A 16,239-nucleotide genomic window follows, 5' to 3' on the forward strand; every position below is an offset into this window, starting at 1 on the left:
TTTATTAATAACATTATTCATATTTACTTAAGTAAGTCGTCCTGATAGGTCTAAGAGGTTTTTTATGACTCTGGCATTTTAAGCTAAATAAACTTTTAAAGGAACCTAAGTCTTCTCTATTTACAAAAAAAGTTTGTTCTAACATGTCGTAAGCTAAATCATAGACCCATGTAGATCGACCTGACCTATATTTTCATCCATAACTACATCTTTCGCGACATGCGAACATAATAATTACAACATGTATACCAACTTTTCATTTTAGTCCCTCTAAAAATTTTCTTCAACTTTTAGTCCCTATAAAAATTTTAATCACTACTTTTGATCCATATCTTTAAGTAAATTTTTATATTTTTTAATGAAATTATGCAGAAATGTATAGATTATTGAAAAAATCACTCAAAAAAATATATTTTTTTAACAAAACATGAATTAAATATGAATTTTTTACGTCAAAAAATATAAATATTCATATTTAATTGACGTTTTGTTAAAAAATTCTAATTTTTTTTGAGAGATCCTTATTTAATTGATGTTCTGCAAAATTTTATTTAAAAAATATAAATTATACATATGAATTTACTTTAAAAAGGGACCAAAAGTTGAAGAAATTTTTTTGGAGAATTAAAAGTTAAAGAAATTTTTAAGAGAGATTGAAACGAAAAAGTTAATGTGTATCAAAAACATATTTAATTCTATAATAGTATCAAATTATATTTGACCAGGTCATCATAATCATAAAAAAAATAGAAATTAAGACAACAAAATATCATAATAATAAGATAAAGTTGTAGGGAAAGATAAATAGATAATCTTCTTCAAAAATAAATAAATAAATAGATAATCATAACCTTAAAAAAAAAAAAAAAATCACAGCCTCAACAAAAAAAGATAAATAGATAGATACTAATCATTTCGTCCAAAATGGAAATACTATAATCATGAAAATCACAGAAATCAAGCAATTTCCTCCAAAATTTTCTGGAAATAAACGAGTCTGGTAAAAACGGTGAAGCACCTGTTTCCGTTAGTCCAGAATCCCACATTTGCTACGAACTCAATTCTTCTCAGCAGCTAAACAACCAGAACAGCTCTCAAATCGGCATCAAAATCCATTTCACGAGTGGTTTCATCATCGTTAACCGATGGAATCACAAGGTAACAACAACCTCACTTCTCAATCAAAATCGCTTATACCAACTTAATTTCACCGCGCTTATTCCTCTTTCTTTTCTTTTTTCAGGTGGATTACGAGACACATCAGTTGTGGTCGTAACGCTAGATTCCGACGAAGTATACATAATCGTAAGCCTAAGCACACGAACGGATACACAAATTCTCTACGTAGATCCAACCACCGGAATCCTTCGCTATGAAGCAAAACGAGGTTTCGATCTATTCCATTCACAAAAAGAAGCTTATGAATTCGTTACAAACGGATCGCGAACCGGTTGCAAGAGTAGGATTCTTGGTAGAGCTATATTAGGTTACGCTGCGTTAGGGAATTTCGCTTTTCTTCTAATCGCGACAAGGTTGATCGCGAGTATTCCAAATTTGCCTGGTGGAGGCTGTGTTTATACGGTTGGGGAGAGTCAGTGGATCAAGATTCCGTTGCAAAATGCGCAGGTGCAAGGGAAAGGGGAGGTGAAGAATGTTATGGAGTTGTTAGAGCTTGATATCGATGGGAAGCATTATTTTTGTGAGACTAGGGATATTACTCGTCCGTTTCCGAGTAGAATGGCGGTTAATCAGCCTGATCCGGAGTTTGTTTGGAATGCGTGGTTTTCTACGCAGTTTGTTAATGTTGGATTGGCTACACATTGTGTTAATCTCTTGCAGGTTTTGTGATTTCTTCTATTTACATTTCAATCTACATGCACAAATGTTATAGGTTCGGTTTGGATTTACTTATTTGAGTTTATTTACTCACTTGTGAAACTGTTTGGTAGAGCTTATACAAATTACTTATGAAAAAATTTATAGTTTATTTGAAAATAATACGATATATCTGTTATATAATATTATAATAGCTTATACTGTGCATAAACACTTGATTGAACAATAAAATTTTATGCTAGTAGTGCTTAATTAAGTTGCTTATCCAAACAGGACCATAATGCATAATTAGTCTTTTAAATACTACTACGTTACTTGTTAATCCTAGCATATTATGTTACTTGCGACATTGCTTAAGTTCTTGTCACCTTGTTGATAAGTTTGTTGCACTGAGTTGGAGTTGTCAGCTAGATAATTAATTAGTTCATCCAAATTTTTTGGGATTAGGGTAACAAGCAACATCTTTAGGTAAGGAAATTATTTATTTAGGGCATGCTTGGATTGTCCTATTTTAGCTTATCCACCGACATAACCATCTGTGAGACTCTTTGAGAAAGCTTACGGAAACAGCTTGAAACAGCTTATGACAAGTTGGCAACTCATTTGTATAAGCTCTACTTGATATTTTATGTAAACACCTTATAATGTATTTCAAAACAATTTTTTTTTATTTAATCTTTTGTTATAGATTAGAAATAGCTTGTACATAAGCACTTAATTAAGCTGTTTATTCAAAGAGGGCCTTACTCATTTATATTCTTTGTTGCTGCTGCTAAATCTTGATATGATGATAACTGTAGCTCTGAAGATGGACAATATTCATGTGCTTTATGGAAGGTTTAGGATACATTGTTTGTTTGTTTTGTCTTGGTTACTAATTTTATTTTTTTTGCTGTTATCTTTCTGTCTGACATTTTTTTACGCACAACTGAAAGCTCCTTATAGTTATTTCTTGATAATTTTTATAGCAATATTTTACCAATGACCATTCATATATAGTAATTAAGATGTGAAATTTACATGATTATTCTGTTGTCTCACTTGGTCTTGATGTGTAGGGGTTTGCAGAATGTCGAAGTTTTGGAAGTTCAGGTCAGCTAGAAGGTGTTGTTGCTCTTACAGCTCGTAGGAGCAGGTTACACCCTGGTACTCGATACTTGGCGAGGGGGCTAAATTCATGTTTCAGTACAGGTAAAGAAACCTATTATCAACTCTTGAGCTTAGTCTTTTCATCTTATGGTTATTTTAGCAATCAGCCTATTAAATTATTAACCAGTCAGGGTAACATGCTAAAGAAGATCATTTACCTTAACTTAAAATTTTGTTTGATTATAATTTGCCAACGTAAGCTTTGAATTTTAAAAGTATTCAGTTATTCATCACAGTTCAGTTGCTCTACTCCATTTTGCTTGTTTGGGTTTTTACAAATTACAACAGAATTTTCTTTCGCTTCCTACTGACATGCATTAATATCTTTCTTCATTTACCCGAATCAGGAAAGGACTATCAATCACTTAGTTCATCCTAATTCCTTTCGCACTATTTGCTTCCTGCATCATGCTAATCACTTCACTCTACTAACTTCATGCTTCACTCTACTAACTTCATGCTTCACTCTAATTCACTGCGACAGGAAATGAAGTGGAATGCGAGCAGCTCGTATGGGTCCCTAAAAGAGCCGGTCAAAGTGTACCTTTCAACACATACGTCTGGCGAAGAGGAACAATTCCTATCTGGTGGGGTGCAGAACTGAAAATCACTGCTGCAGAAGCTGAAATTTATGTTTCAGACTGTGATCCTTATAAAGGAAGTGTGCAATATTATGAAAGACTGAGTAAGAGATACGATACTCGGAATCTAAATATACGAGCTGGCGAGACTTCAAATCGAAAAGCTTTGGTTCCTATAGTATGCATTAACTTGCTTCGAAACGGGGAAGGAAAGTCAGAGTGTATTTTGGTTCAGCATTTTGAAGAGTCTTTAAACTTTATTAGATCGACTGGTAAGCTCCCCAATACCCGGGTCCATTTGATAAATTATGACTGGCATGCCAGTGTAAAATTAAAAGGTGAACAACAAACAATTGAAGGGTTGTGGAGACTTCTAAAAGCACCCACTATATCCATAGGCATATCTGAAGGAGATTACTTGCCTTCACGACAAAGGATAAATGATTGCAGAGGTGAAGTCATCTGCAATGATGATTTTGTAGGTGCATTCTGCTTAAGAACACATCAAAATGGGACTGTTCGTTTTAATTGTGCTGATTCTTTGGACAGGACCAATGCTGCTAGTTTTTTTGGTTGCCTCCAAGTCTTCATGGAGCAATGTAGACGGCTGGGTATATCACTTGATAGCGATGGTGCACTTGGTTATCATTCAATGAATAATAACTATGGTGGATATACTGCTCCATTGCCACCTGGATGGGAGAAGCGATCTGATGCAGTGACCGGAAAAACATATTTTATTGACCATAATACTAGAACCACCACATGGATGCATCCATGTCCTGATAAACCGTGGAAGAGACTTGATATGGGATTTGAGGAGTTTAAGAGATCAACAATTTTGTCTCCTGTATCTCAACTAGCCGACCTTTTTCTACTTGCTGGGGATATTCATGCAACTCTTTACACTGGGTCTAAAGCAATGCACAGCCAAATACTTAACATATTCAATGAAGATACAGGAAAGTTTAAACAGTTTTCGGCTGCACAGAATATGAAAATCACTCTGCAAAGAAGATACAAGAATGCAATTGTGGATAGCTCTCGTCAAAAGCAATTGGAAATGTTTCTCGGAATGAGGCTTTTCAAGCATCTTCCATCGATTTCTCTTCAACCTCTACATGTATGTGAGTTGTCAACTGACAAAGTAAACTGAATGATGGCTTTCTGTTTCTTTTTCATACATCGAGTGCCTAGCAATTGCAGTTTCATAATTTTCATGTTAGTTACTCCATCGCGTCCTATTTCTCTTCTAAGAACTCGTTAATTTATGTCACGTTTCTCTCTCTCTCATTTTTGTTTCTTTATGTATGCTTCTTGAGGATTTCACCGCAAACTGTTGACTTGTAAAGCCAATTAGTCCATTAGTAGTTTTAATGTTTGAACATTTAAAACCCGAGGTTTTCAATTGGAGCAGTTGTCGATAACTGAGCTATCTGGTTACCGTAGGTACCATCTCGGCCATCTGGTTTCTTTCTCAAGCCAGTTGCTAACTTATTTCCTATTTCTGGTGGTGAAGCTAGTCTTCTGAGTTTCAAGGGGAAAAATGTTGTCTGGGTATGTTAAATATTTCATCTTATTTGAAGGAAACTCCTAAACTACTTATAAATGTTCTATCATCTTACAAAATTGTTTACCTTCTTACACAGATTTCTCCACAGTCTACTGATGTAGTTGAAATCTTTATCTATCTTGGTGAGCCTTGCCATGTTTGTCAGCTTCTTCTCACAATATCCCATGGTGCAGATGATTCAACTTATCCATCAACAGTTGATGTTCGGACAGGACGTCATTTGGATGGGCTTAAATTGGTTCTGGAGGTTTGTATTTGGCCTTCTCTGCTGTCTAATGCCTCAAAATATTCATAGATGCTTTTATAACACTATTGAAAGAGCTGGTCAGTTAACCATGCTAACTGAATAGGAAGAGAGTTTGTGCACATTTATGCCATGTCGGTTGTGAGCATAACTCATATTTCTAAAGGAACAGTAAAAAACCAATTGTGATTTTCTATTATTAATTTTAATGTTTACTGTTCCTTCAAAGTTTAAAAAAATATATATGATTTCCTTAGAGCGGTATCTGTTTCAAATACATATGATTTCCTTAGAGCGGTATCTGTTTAAAATGCATATGATTTCCTTAGAGTGATATCTGTTTACATGTTAAATCAAAACCTAAGATTTTAATAGGCCATGATCCTACATGGCTTATTAAGAGATTAATGAGTTGGACCGAAATATGGTTTATGATAGAATATTATGGCGTAACTTGATCATGTAGCCGACCCCACTTTGTTGGAAAAGGCGTGGTTGCTGTTCTATGATCCTACATGGCCGTAGTGACAGGCTGTTTACAGCTTTCTATTATGGAGCTTATTTTCTGAATCTGTTTGACATATGTTGGCAGGCTGCTTCTATACCACAATGTGCAAGTGGGACTAACCTATTAATACCCTTACCTGGGGCAATCAGTGCAGAAGATATGGCTATAACTGGAGCAAGCTCTCGTCTCCATGCCCAAGATACACCGCCGTTGTCATTACTGTATGATTTTGAGGAGCTCGAGGGAGAGTGGGATTTCCTTTCTCGTGTTGTGGCAATAACCTTATATCCTACGGTATCTGGAAGAAAACCATTAACGCTGGGTGAGGTAGATATTTTGGAACATATCATAGTTGATGATGAGTCTTGGCTTTACTAACTCCCATGTTCTTTGGCATCTTTGATTTTCCTTGTTGACTGCATGAATTTTATTTTATTGTGATTTATCATAGTGCACAAATTTCACATATGTTGAATAAACACACTGATAATCCGTGTGAATTTCATTTCTTTGGATAACTTACTTACAAAAACATCGAGAGTCCTACATAAACTAGAGATATGATCCAAGTAGTGCTTATAAGGCTTTGATAAGAGCTCTGAATATTATTTATAATAACTGAATAGTAGCGTGATACAAAAGACTCAATGCTAATCCCTATTCATAGTTATACATATACCCATTTCTTAATCAAGAACAAATCATGATAATAATAATTTATATAAAATATTGCACCATAAAAAAAGTAATATAAAAATCTTATCCTGAGTAACATGAATTCTCTTGTGATATGAAGATATTGTAGAATATTTTCATATATCCAAACAAAAAATGTTCTTCTTTTACCCATGTATGGCATGGACCACCTCAAAGTGAGATCCATTTGGAGGTTTCTAGATTTTAACTTATGTTGTGGAATCCATGATGAAATTAAAATTGTTGGCTCTTTCTCCCTGCCCCCTACAATGTGTCGTAGATTATCTTGTGCTTTTAATTTTAATGTTTCCTAGCTGAGTGGATTGTTGTTTGTGGTTGTTAAATTTGATTATATGTGGTAAAATTGAAAATTTATTACTTTTTGTTATGCCTAATACCACTTTTTTTCCTGTCTTTATACAGAACATTTTTCCATTTGATGAACCATGGCTATTTCTAAAATGTTTAGGTCGGAAAATAAATTTTTAAAATGTAAATTTTGGAAATGTTTGTCAAACCAAATGCAGGGTATATCCTCACTGTTTACTACTATTAGGCTAATGGTGGAATGCTTTACTTGCATACTTGCTCTCTTCATCTGTGGGGATTATTTTAATTGTTTCATTAATTTTTTGCTTCTCTAATTATATTTTCAAGATAGGGATGTAACTTTTGCTTTAGTACAAATCTTCTATTTCTGCTTACATGATGTTGCGGTTTGGCTATAGATTGAAATCCTTGGCGTTTCTATTCCTTGGAGGGACGCATTTACCAATGAAGGCCCTGGTGCAAAATTAATCGAGCACGTCAAGAAGTTTGAAGAGGAGCCTAATCCCTTTTTATCTGGTTCAGATATGAATCCATTTAATTCTTTATCCACTGAAAATGTGTCACCACCTGATCAAAAAGGCACTTCTCCGGACGTTTTGCTTGACCTCTTGTCTGGGAATGACCCACTTCCACACCCACTTGCGCAGCCAGTTACTGAAAACTTTGCCTATGAAGAAAGTGACCCACTTGATTTCTTGGACCAGAATGTTGGATATAGTGGCCAAAGTGATAGTAAAATTTCAGCAGAAGATACAAGACATTCAGATACTAGCACTGAACAATATTTAAAATGTCTGAAATCTCTTGCAGGGCCAAATCTGGTATGTTATTATTTTGTTGACGTAGCTCTTTACCATTATAAAATTGTTTTTCCCATTCAATATGATCACCTGCTAGATTTTTTTAAGAATTTTATTCATTCCTTGAAAAGTTTTTTTTTTTGTCTTTATGAATGTTTTATACAATATTAAATTATAATTGTTGCACTTGATGGTTGTACCAAAAATAGTTCATGGCAAATATTATTTAGAAGTATTTGTTGCCGCCTCTAGATTTTGTTCAAATTTGTTTTCGCTGTCTTCTAAAAAAAGGGAAGTAAATTTCATTCAGGTTCTGTGTTTTAGCTCAGATTCCTATTAGTTTTCATGTAGGAAATATTGTTGAAAATGCCAATTTTCTACTTGTCTTTGCATCAAATAGTGCAGCCACATTTCTTTGCAATAACTTTTTGGGGTTTTTGGTCAACATTGGGTGGCTCCATATAATTTGGACACTTATTTGTTAATTTATATGATTTGAAGAAGCAAGGAGGGAAATGTTGTGATATTTTGATAAGATTTTTAATTGTGGAACCTCTGTATAAGATTTGCCAAGAGATTGGAGAGTTCCATTGCACTGACAAGCTGGCTTGATTTCATTGCTAAGGAGGAAATGCCGCTCTCCTTTTTTTACCTTGTCTTGCTCTAATACATGTAGTCTCTAGCAGAGAGAAAAATCTAATTGATGCAGTACCTGCTTATCTTGTTTGAAGAAGGGTTGTATTTTATGTTTTCAAATATTTCAATTTTCAAGGGAGTTTCTTTTTTCATATTTTGGACATAATAGGAAACCTTCATGCATTTTTTTTCCTTCTTGTCCCATGTTCCCTTCTCATCATATGTTTTTAAGGATATTTTTCTCTTAGGATGTACTTTTCTCCAATTCTCCTTAATAAAATTTCTTTGTAAAAAAGTGAAATATTCCCAAGATGTTGGACATGGATGAACTGGTTAACAACTAGTGGTTGCTCAGTTATTTAGTTTGATTCCGTAATTACCGTTCACATGTTCCCTCGGGTTGACTACTCAGGAATTACAATCCCCGGCCAAAATTCGTTTAACCTGAATATCTTGGTTATTTTTAGGCTCTTAAAATAGATTTTGGAATTTTATTTTAGTATCGTAGTTTAAATCTAATTCATGATATATGTTTCCTATTTTTATAGCAAAAGAAGCTTGACTTTATTGAAGCCATGAAACTTGAAATAGAACGCCTAAAGTTGAATCTTTCTGCTGCTGAAAGGGATAAAGTCCTACTATCTGTTGGAATGGATCCTGCAACAATAAATCCTAATGCACTGCTGGATGAAGTTTATATGGGAAGATTATCTAAAGTTGCAAGCAATCTTGCCCTGCTTGGAGAAGCCTCTCTAGAAGATAAACTTATTGCTTCAATTGGTCTTGGTACTGTTGATGATAATCCAATAGATTTCTGGAATATTATCAGAATTGGGGAAACCTGTTTGGGTGGCAAGTGTGAGGTGCGCGCTGAAATTAAAAAATCAGTTCATTCATCTAACTTAATGTCATCTGGTGGTGTTTCAGAGCCAGTATTCTTCTGTTCTCAATGTGAAAGGAAGGTTTGTAGAGTTTGCTGTGCTGGGAGAGGGGCACTACTGCTTGGAGGATATAACTCAAGAGATGTCATTAATTACAATTGTGCACCTGCTGACTTACCTATGAACCGCCTATTAGCTCGGGATGGCATAATTTGTAAACGATGCTGCCAGGATATTGTGCTTGACACTCTGATTTTGGACTATGTGAGGGTTCTGACCAGCTTAAGAAGAAAGGACCGTGTGGAAAAGGCTGCTTACAATGCTTTAAAGCAAATCATTGGATCATCTTGGGATTGTCTTCTGGAAAAGAAACAGATCCCTGATAGACAGTCAGCTGGTAAAGCTGTACAGCTGTTACTGAATGGACATGAATCCCTGGCTGAATTTCCTTTTGCCAGCTTTTTACACCCGGTATATATATTATTTAACTCAATATGCTTTCTGATTTTAGGCCATGCATCATTTTGTTTTGTTTTTATCATGTGGATTATCAAGCCACATACTGCCACCTCTACCAAATGTGTTTGATCCAGGATACATGGCTTAAATATAATCAGGCAAAGATGGGTTTAAATGCTGATAATCTGAACTATTTGATTAGACGGTGATAGAAACCTGGCATTTTATTGGAACCTGATTGAACTATTTGATTGTCTTCTGATAATCTGAACTATTTCATAACAGTCTCTTAACATATGCTTCGTTGACAAATCTATTGTTGCATCATGAAAGGAAGCACTTGATGAAACTAACAAGATATTAGGGTTTAGGTTTCCATTCCAAGATCTGCAAGAATTATTTTTTGACCATGGAATTGAAGTAATTATTGATGTACTTTTATGCAGCTGAGTTTTTTAATTACTATTACAAGGTCTTGTTTTGCTAGACCGCTAGATGTAAATTAATAATTTGAAGCAATATGCCCAGACAACATAGTGAAAACATGATAATATACAAGCCATCTCGTCTAAAAAAGATTTAAGCAATTACTCAAACCTATACATAGTTAATTATGTAGAAAGCTTTTTGACACGAACGTTGGACCATCTCAATATCACGCTATAGCAGAACAACCCCTGGCCGCCACTAGACATGCAGCAGCAGTTTAGTGTAGCAGCTGCCATAGCGGCTGTTACGGTCGCTATGGCGGCACACCTGGTAATCAGATTGAAAATCGAAAAAAATCCCTTGAAGTTTAAGCGTTAGAGCTTTTAAAAAACATCATAACAGTGTTTGGGCTTCTCCTCTCTCTGTATATTTCACCCTCTCATGGGTCAATACAGCTAGTTGTTGCATTTTACTAAACTGTATAAAAATATCAAAATAGCGGCCATCTCGCTATAGCATTTTTCGGTCGGTTTCTGTGCTTCACTATCCGGGATTGATAACACTGATTCGGTAAACTTTGACTTCTGACTAACCCCTTGTTGAAGTAATTGTGTGTTTTGAAGTGCTAGAGTTCTTATGTTTCCATTACAATATAGCATATACAAGTATTTGCCACATTGGGCATGGTTCCGTTAATTCAAATGCAGGAGGTCTAGTCCCACATTTGCACCCTATATATACATGTTAATACAAATAACCGCCAACCATGTAATTGCAGGTTGAAACAGCAGCAAATTCTGCTCCATTTTTGTCATTGCTTGCTCCATTTAATTCTGGTTCGTGGCTATCATATTGGAAAGCTCCATCCAGTGCGATCTCTGTTGAATTTGGAATTGTCCTCGGTAACATTTCAGATGTTAGTGGGGTTACATTGATTGTCAGCCCATGTGGCTACTCTTTGGCTGATGCTCCAATTGTAAGTGACCATTTGTCATTTGCCTCGTGCTTCTTTTTTTATTGTTCATGAAATTTAGAAATAAATTTTAGCATTATGTTGTTGCAACAGGTGCAAATTTGGGCAAGTAATAAAATACACAAGGAAGAAAGATCGTTAATGGGAAAATGGGATCTACAGTCTATGATTAAAGGTTCCTCGGAATTATGTGGGCCTGAAAAGCCAGGAACAGAACATAAAGTTCCTAGACATGTCAAGTTTACCTTCAAGAGTTCTGTTCGGTGCCGCATAATTTGGATTAGTTTACGCCTCCAGCGACCTGGTTCAAGTTCTATAAATATTGGAAGTGACTTCAATCTGCTATCTCTTGATGAGAACCCTTTTGCACAGGAAACCCGACGGGCTTCTTTCGGAGGATCTTCTGAAAGTGAATCCTGTCTTCATGCCAAGAGGATTTTGGTGTTAGGGAGCCCCATCAGAAAGGAAATTGATCTTAATCTTAATTCATATCAAAGCCCTGACAAGTTAAACTTGACAGGGTTTTTGGAAAGAGCTCCACAGCTAAATAGATTCAAGGTAAACTCCATGCTATTTTGCTTAATCGTTTTTCGGTAACCATTTTGTTTTTAAAGAAATATCCATCTCAAAAATATTTATCAATTCATGATTTTTTAGGTTCCAATTGAGGCTGAAAGATTGATGGACAACGATCTGGTCCTGGAGCAGTATCTGTCTCCTGCATCTCCTCTTGTCGCCGGGTTTCGTCTAGATGTCTTTAGTGCAATCAAGCCTCGGGTTACCCATTCACCTTTGTCAGATGTACACAGCCCACATTTTTCTTCAATGTTTGATGACAGATACATCAATCCAGCTGTATTATACTTACAAGTTTCTGTTCTCCAGGTATTTACTGTAACATTATCGTATTGCTTTTGTCACATTTCTCTGGCATGGTTATATCCATGGGGGTTCTCCTTCCATCAGTTGCTATGTTTTGGAAGAGCTCTTTTTCGCACCTAATTTCTTTTTAGCCATAGTCGGCTTGCTCTTTTTCACTTTGTTTTCAATGATTTGTAAAGAAAACAGTGAAAACAGATCTATATTTCCACTTTTCACTGCGTTCTGTACAAATCTTTGAAAACAAAGTGAATACAAGGTGGCGGCGGTATTGTAATAATCAGTAAAGCAGAAAACATTTTCTAGAAATCAAATAGACCCTTAAGTGACCCGCCTCTGCTAACTATGTTTTTTTAAGTTAATGTTGTTGGACAAGTTCTTAGATCGAGTTAGTTAACTGTACTAGCAGACGTAAGAACTAGGAAGGATCTAAATGAAGATAATGTCGGCCAGTTCAGTTTGTTGACTAGTGAGTTGTAGGGGATGAGACCAGACTCTCAAGTTTCCAGTGACTTGACTCGTAAACCATTCTTGTTCTTTACTTTGGGTTCTGTTGGTCCAGGGCAGGAGGAGGAACATTAATTAAAATCCCTTTCTTTTAATTTCTACATTATGAACCAGTGTATACCAGTAAGTATATCAATAATCTGACGGTTGGACTGGTTGCAGGATAACCATACCATGGTAATTATTGGCGAGTACCGATTACCAGAGGCCAGGGCTGGAACGCCGATGTACTTTGATTTCTCCAGGCAGATACAAACTCGCAGAATTTCATTCAAGCTACATGGAGATGTTGCCGCATTTACAGATGACCTGTCAGAACAAGATGATTCTGGTACTAGAATTTCTCCATTGGCGGTAGGGCTATCTTTGTCCAATAGAATTAAGTTGTACTACTATGCTGATCCATACGACCTTGGTAAATGGGCTAGTCTGACAGCAGTTTAATCATGTGTCAGTACTCATCTTACTGGCATTGATTGATTGTGTAAAGTTTTTTCAAGTTTTTGTTGTATCATGGTATGTAAAATTCATTCATTGAAGTAATAATATTATTATAGAACATTAGCGATGGTTTTTTTATTTTTATTTTTTTGAGTGAGAACATTTGCAATATGTTATTTCTAGCCACTTGTAATTTAGCTTGGAAAGTTGAGAGGTTGGGGGTTCAATTTTAGAATTTTAGTCTACCACGGAGGTGAATTTCATTTTTCTTTCCACCCATCTATAAGGCTTAAGCAATGTATTTGTTTCCCTCCTTTTTTTTTTCTTTTCTTTTCCTTCAGATTTTGTACACAAACCCAAATGTTGGTCACTGGTTGAAATGATTATACATTTTATGTATTATTTAATTTTAAGTTCTTGCTGGAAGATGGATAATATGGGTTCTTGATTTGTATTAGCTCTTGTACATCTGGCAGTATGAAAACAAACACTGCGTTTCAATAACCTAAACACAAAGAAGGCCAAGGGAAGGAGGGTCCACATTAAACAAAGTGATGGATCCTTATCTGGAACCAGCCAATGAACGTCCACATTTCATACCCAATCAATATCCACCTCATGTTCTAGTCCGCGCTATGAACTGAGTATTTTACTCTTTTTCTATCTGGTGACTCAAGTCACAAGATAACCACCAAAACTCAGATTTTATTTATTTTTAACCAATAAACATATAGCCTTCTTGTTTCTTAGACTTCTCAAAAGCACAAAGCTGAAACCAGTCAAATCATGGTTCATTTGCTCACACCGACTCCTACCACAGCCGCAACAGCTCTCTCTGTGAGACCCTGGAATAGCTCCTCTCTATATTCTTCGAAAAATGTATTCTTTACCACTCCAAGAGTGAACTGCATTGGCAACCAAAGTCAAAAACAGGTCTCTAATCATGATCAAGTTCCTCCTACCAGTGATGATCACAGTCTGCATCGGAGGTATTTCCTCTCTACTCTAAACAGCTGCATTAGTTACATACAATTGTTGGTGAGCTCTAAAAGAAAATATCTTTTATAGCTCCTTTATATTGTCTATCAGTATCATCGTATAGTAGCATGGTTGATGATGCACTAGTGGGTGTTGTAATTAATCTTGCACGCAGGGCATTGATGGGATTTAGTGGTGCAGTAGTGTTGGGGCTGAGTTGGAGTGATGAGCAAAGTGCAAGAGCAGCCGCTAGAAGACCTCCACCTCCTCCACCAAAGGAGAAAAAAGATCCTAATCTCAGTGCTGCTCAGGCAAAAGTATTGGCTAGCAAGAAGAGAAAAGAAGCTATGAAAGCAGAAGTTGCTAGACTAAGAGAGCAAGGGAAGGCTGTTAACATTAATAAAGAGCCACCTCCTCCTCCTCCTGTAGTTGCAGCACCTCCTGCATCTGAATAGTTTCCAATTTTTAACACTTCCAATGTTACCTGCAAATAAATGGTTGAGTGCTTGAGTACAATGTTGTTGTATCACTATTTTGTTCCATTTGATATGACTGTTTCTCTTACATTTTTCTGTTGAGTGATTGGGCATTTATGGTCAGCGGTAGATGATTTCATTTTGAATTCACCATTCTGATTTGCCCATCTAATTGTCAAGAATATTAGAGCATCTTCAAACTATTACCCTTCATTGATGTTCTTTGAGTTTCAGAAATACACATCACTCATTTTCACCCTTTTCGACTTGTATTCTATGAGCATGATGTCCTTCTAATTTTACTCCAAAAAATGTACTAGATGAGTTTCACTAATAAGGATTTGTTCAAAAAATTATCGACTTGGCAAAATAATGCAATTAACCAAATTTAGCTCTACAACTTTACATCGTGGGTACTTCAAATATAAAAACCTAATACATATGGGTATTGTTAACTGGTGCCCCCGAAACAATTGTTAAGAATACTAATATAGTATAAATTTTGCATTGGAAATTGTTAAAAAGTGGTATGTTTAACTTTTTAAAAGTCAAAAGTTTGTTTTTTTCAAGTAAAAATTTCTATTTTTTACTTTTTTAATTAGTGCTCCGGGGCACTAGTTAATATGACCCTACATTTATATGGGTCTCACTGAATACATTATATTATTTTACATTTTTCAATTATTTAAACCACTAAACCACATTTTCTAAATATTCATATCACTCATCCCAAATTCTAAATTGGATCCCACCTAATCACACAATACACCTCAAATTTATAATTTAAAATTATATTCTAATTTTATATTATTTTTTACGTAAAAAAAAATAGGAAAAAGAGGGTGGCAATGCAGTATCACCCAACTTGTTGGACTATGTGAAATATATGACACGATGTCATAACTATCTGCAAAATCTACCAAGACACTAAAAAAAAGGCCGATATTTATGCTCTAACAATCTAAATAACAAATGAAAACAGAACACCTTAAAAAAAAAAAAAATGAAAACAGAACCAATGACCAAACCATAACCATAGAAGAAAGAGAACCATATTATTGCCTAAAATCAAAGGCTAAAGTCTAAACACTCAGGCTCCTGGTGAGCCATGGAGGAGATCCTTGAGCTGTGCTCTTGATGAATCGTGAAGGAGATCCTTGAGCTGCTGTTTCCTCAGGTTTCTTTTTGAGTATATAAATATATTTATTGTTATATATTTGTAACAATAAGTATATAAATATATTCCTTCCTTAAAAAAAAGTATATAAATATATAAAATCTATCACTTTAGTTTTTTCTATTTAAGATTTTGAAGACATTAAATTGATGAATGCTCTTATATTTCCAGGATTAAATTTACAGTTTTTACTCACCTTGGAGATTAAATTAGAGTAAAAAGTTTTATTTAGGTTTAATGTTGAGAATAAAGCACCGACACAATCTGGAAGTAAAATTTTTTTATTTTTTTTTTGTACAAGAGAGGGCAAAGCCCAAAAGAAAACAAAATTAAGAAGCTAATCGAACATTCCTAGGCATGTAAGCCCCGGATAAATCATCAAAAAGGATTCTTTTGACCTCACAAGGAGGAGACTCCAACACTAAAAAATTAAAATGATATGTAAAAATGCTTAAATTAGCGAGCCAATCAGCACTCCTATTTCCTTCACGCTAAGTATGGTTGAGTTGAACATTCCAAATCATCTTCAGCAGCTTTCGGATCCGGTAAACTAAAACAAGAATATTCCCATTGAACTTGAAATTATCAGAAATCATGTCGATCAAAATCTTTGAATCACTTTCCACTATAAGATGAGAGTAATGTTCCCTCCAAGCCATGTCCAAACTCAAATATAGCCCCCACAT

The 16,239-nt window shown here is 35.3% G+C and overlaps 2 protein-coding genes across 2 annotated transcripts; both read left to right on the top strand.

Annotated features, from left to right (window-relative positions):
* Nucleotides 1-918: 918 nt before the first annotated feature.
* Nucleotides 919-13,338, top strand: LOC11443459 (probable phosphoinositide phosphatase SAC9). Its single transcript, XM_003608043.4, has 13 exons — nt 919-1,158; nt 1,244-1,839; nt 2,895-3,027; nt 3,470-4,689; nt 5,016-5,123; nt 5,216-5,386; nt 5,976-6,218; nt 7,316-7,738; nt 8,902-9,705; nt 10,901-11,098; nt 11,189-11,653; nt 11,753-11,980; nt 12,644-13,338. The coding sequence occupies exons 1-13, from the start codon at nt 1,146-1,148 to the stop codon at nt 12,923-12,925; spliced, it is 4,884 nt and encodes a 1,627-aa protein (XP_003608091.2). The 5' UTR covers nt 919-1,145; the 3' UTR covers nt 12,926-13,338.
* Nucleotides 13,339-13,486: 148 nt separating this feature from the next.
* LOC11446352 (uncharacterized) lies at nt 13,487-14,638 on the top strand. The gene is made up of 2 exons (XM_003608044.4): nt 13,487-13,911; nt 14,076-14,638. The coding sequence occupies exons 1-2, from the start codon at nt 13,709-13,711 to the stop codon at nt 14,353-14,355; spliced, it is 483 nt and encodes a 160-aa protein (XP_003608092.1). The 5' UTR covers nt 13,487-13,708; the 3' UTR covers nt 14,356-14,638.
* The last annotated feature ends 1,601 nt before the right edge of the window (nt 14,639-16,239 follow it).

This window comes from Medicago truncatula, chromosome 4 (genome assembly GCF_003473485.1).
Source record: "Medicago truncatula cultivar Jemalong A17 chromosome 4, MtrunA17r5.0-ANR, whole genome shotgun sequence".
NCBI lineage: Eukaryota > Viridiplantae > Streptophyta > Magnoliopsida > Fabales > Fabaceae > Medicago > Medicago truncatula.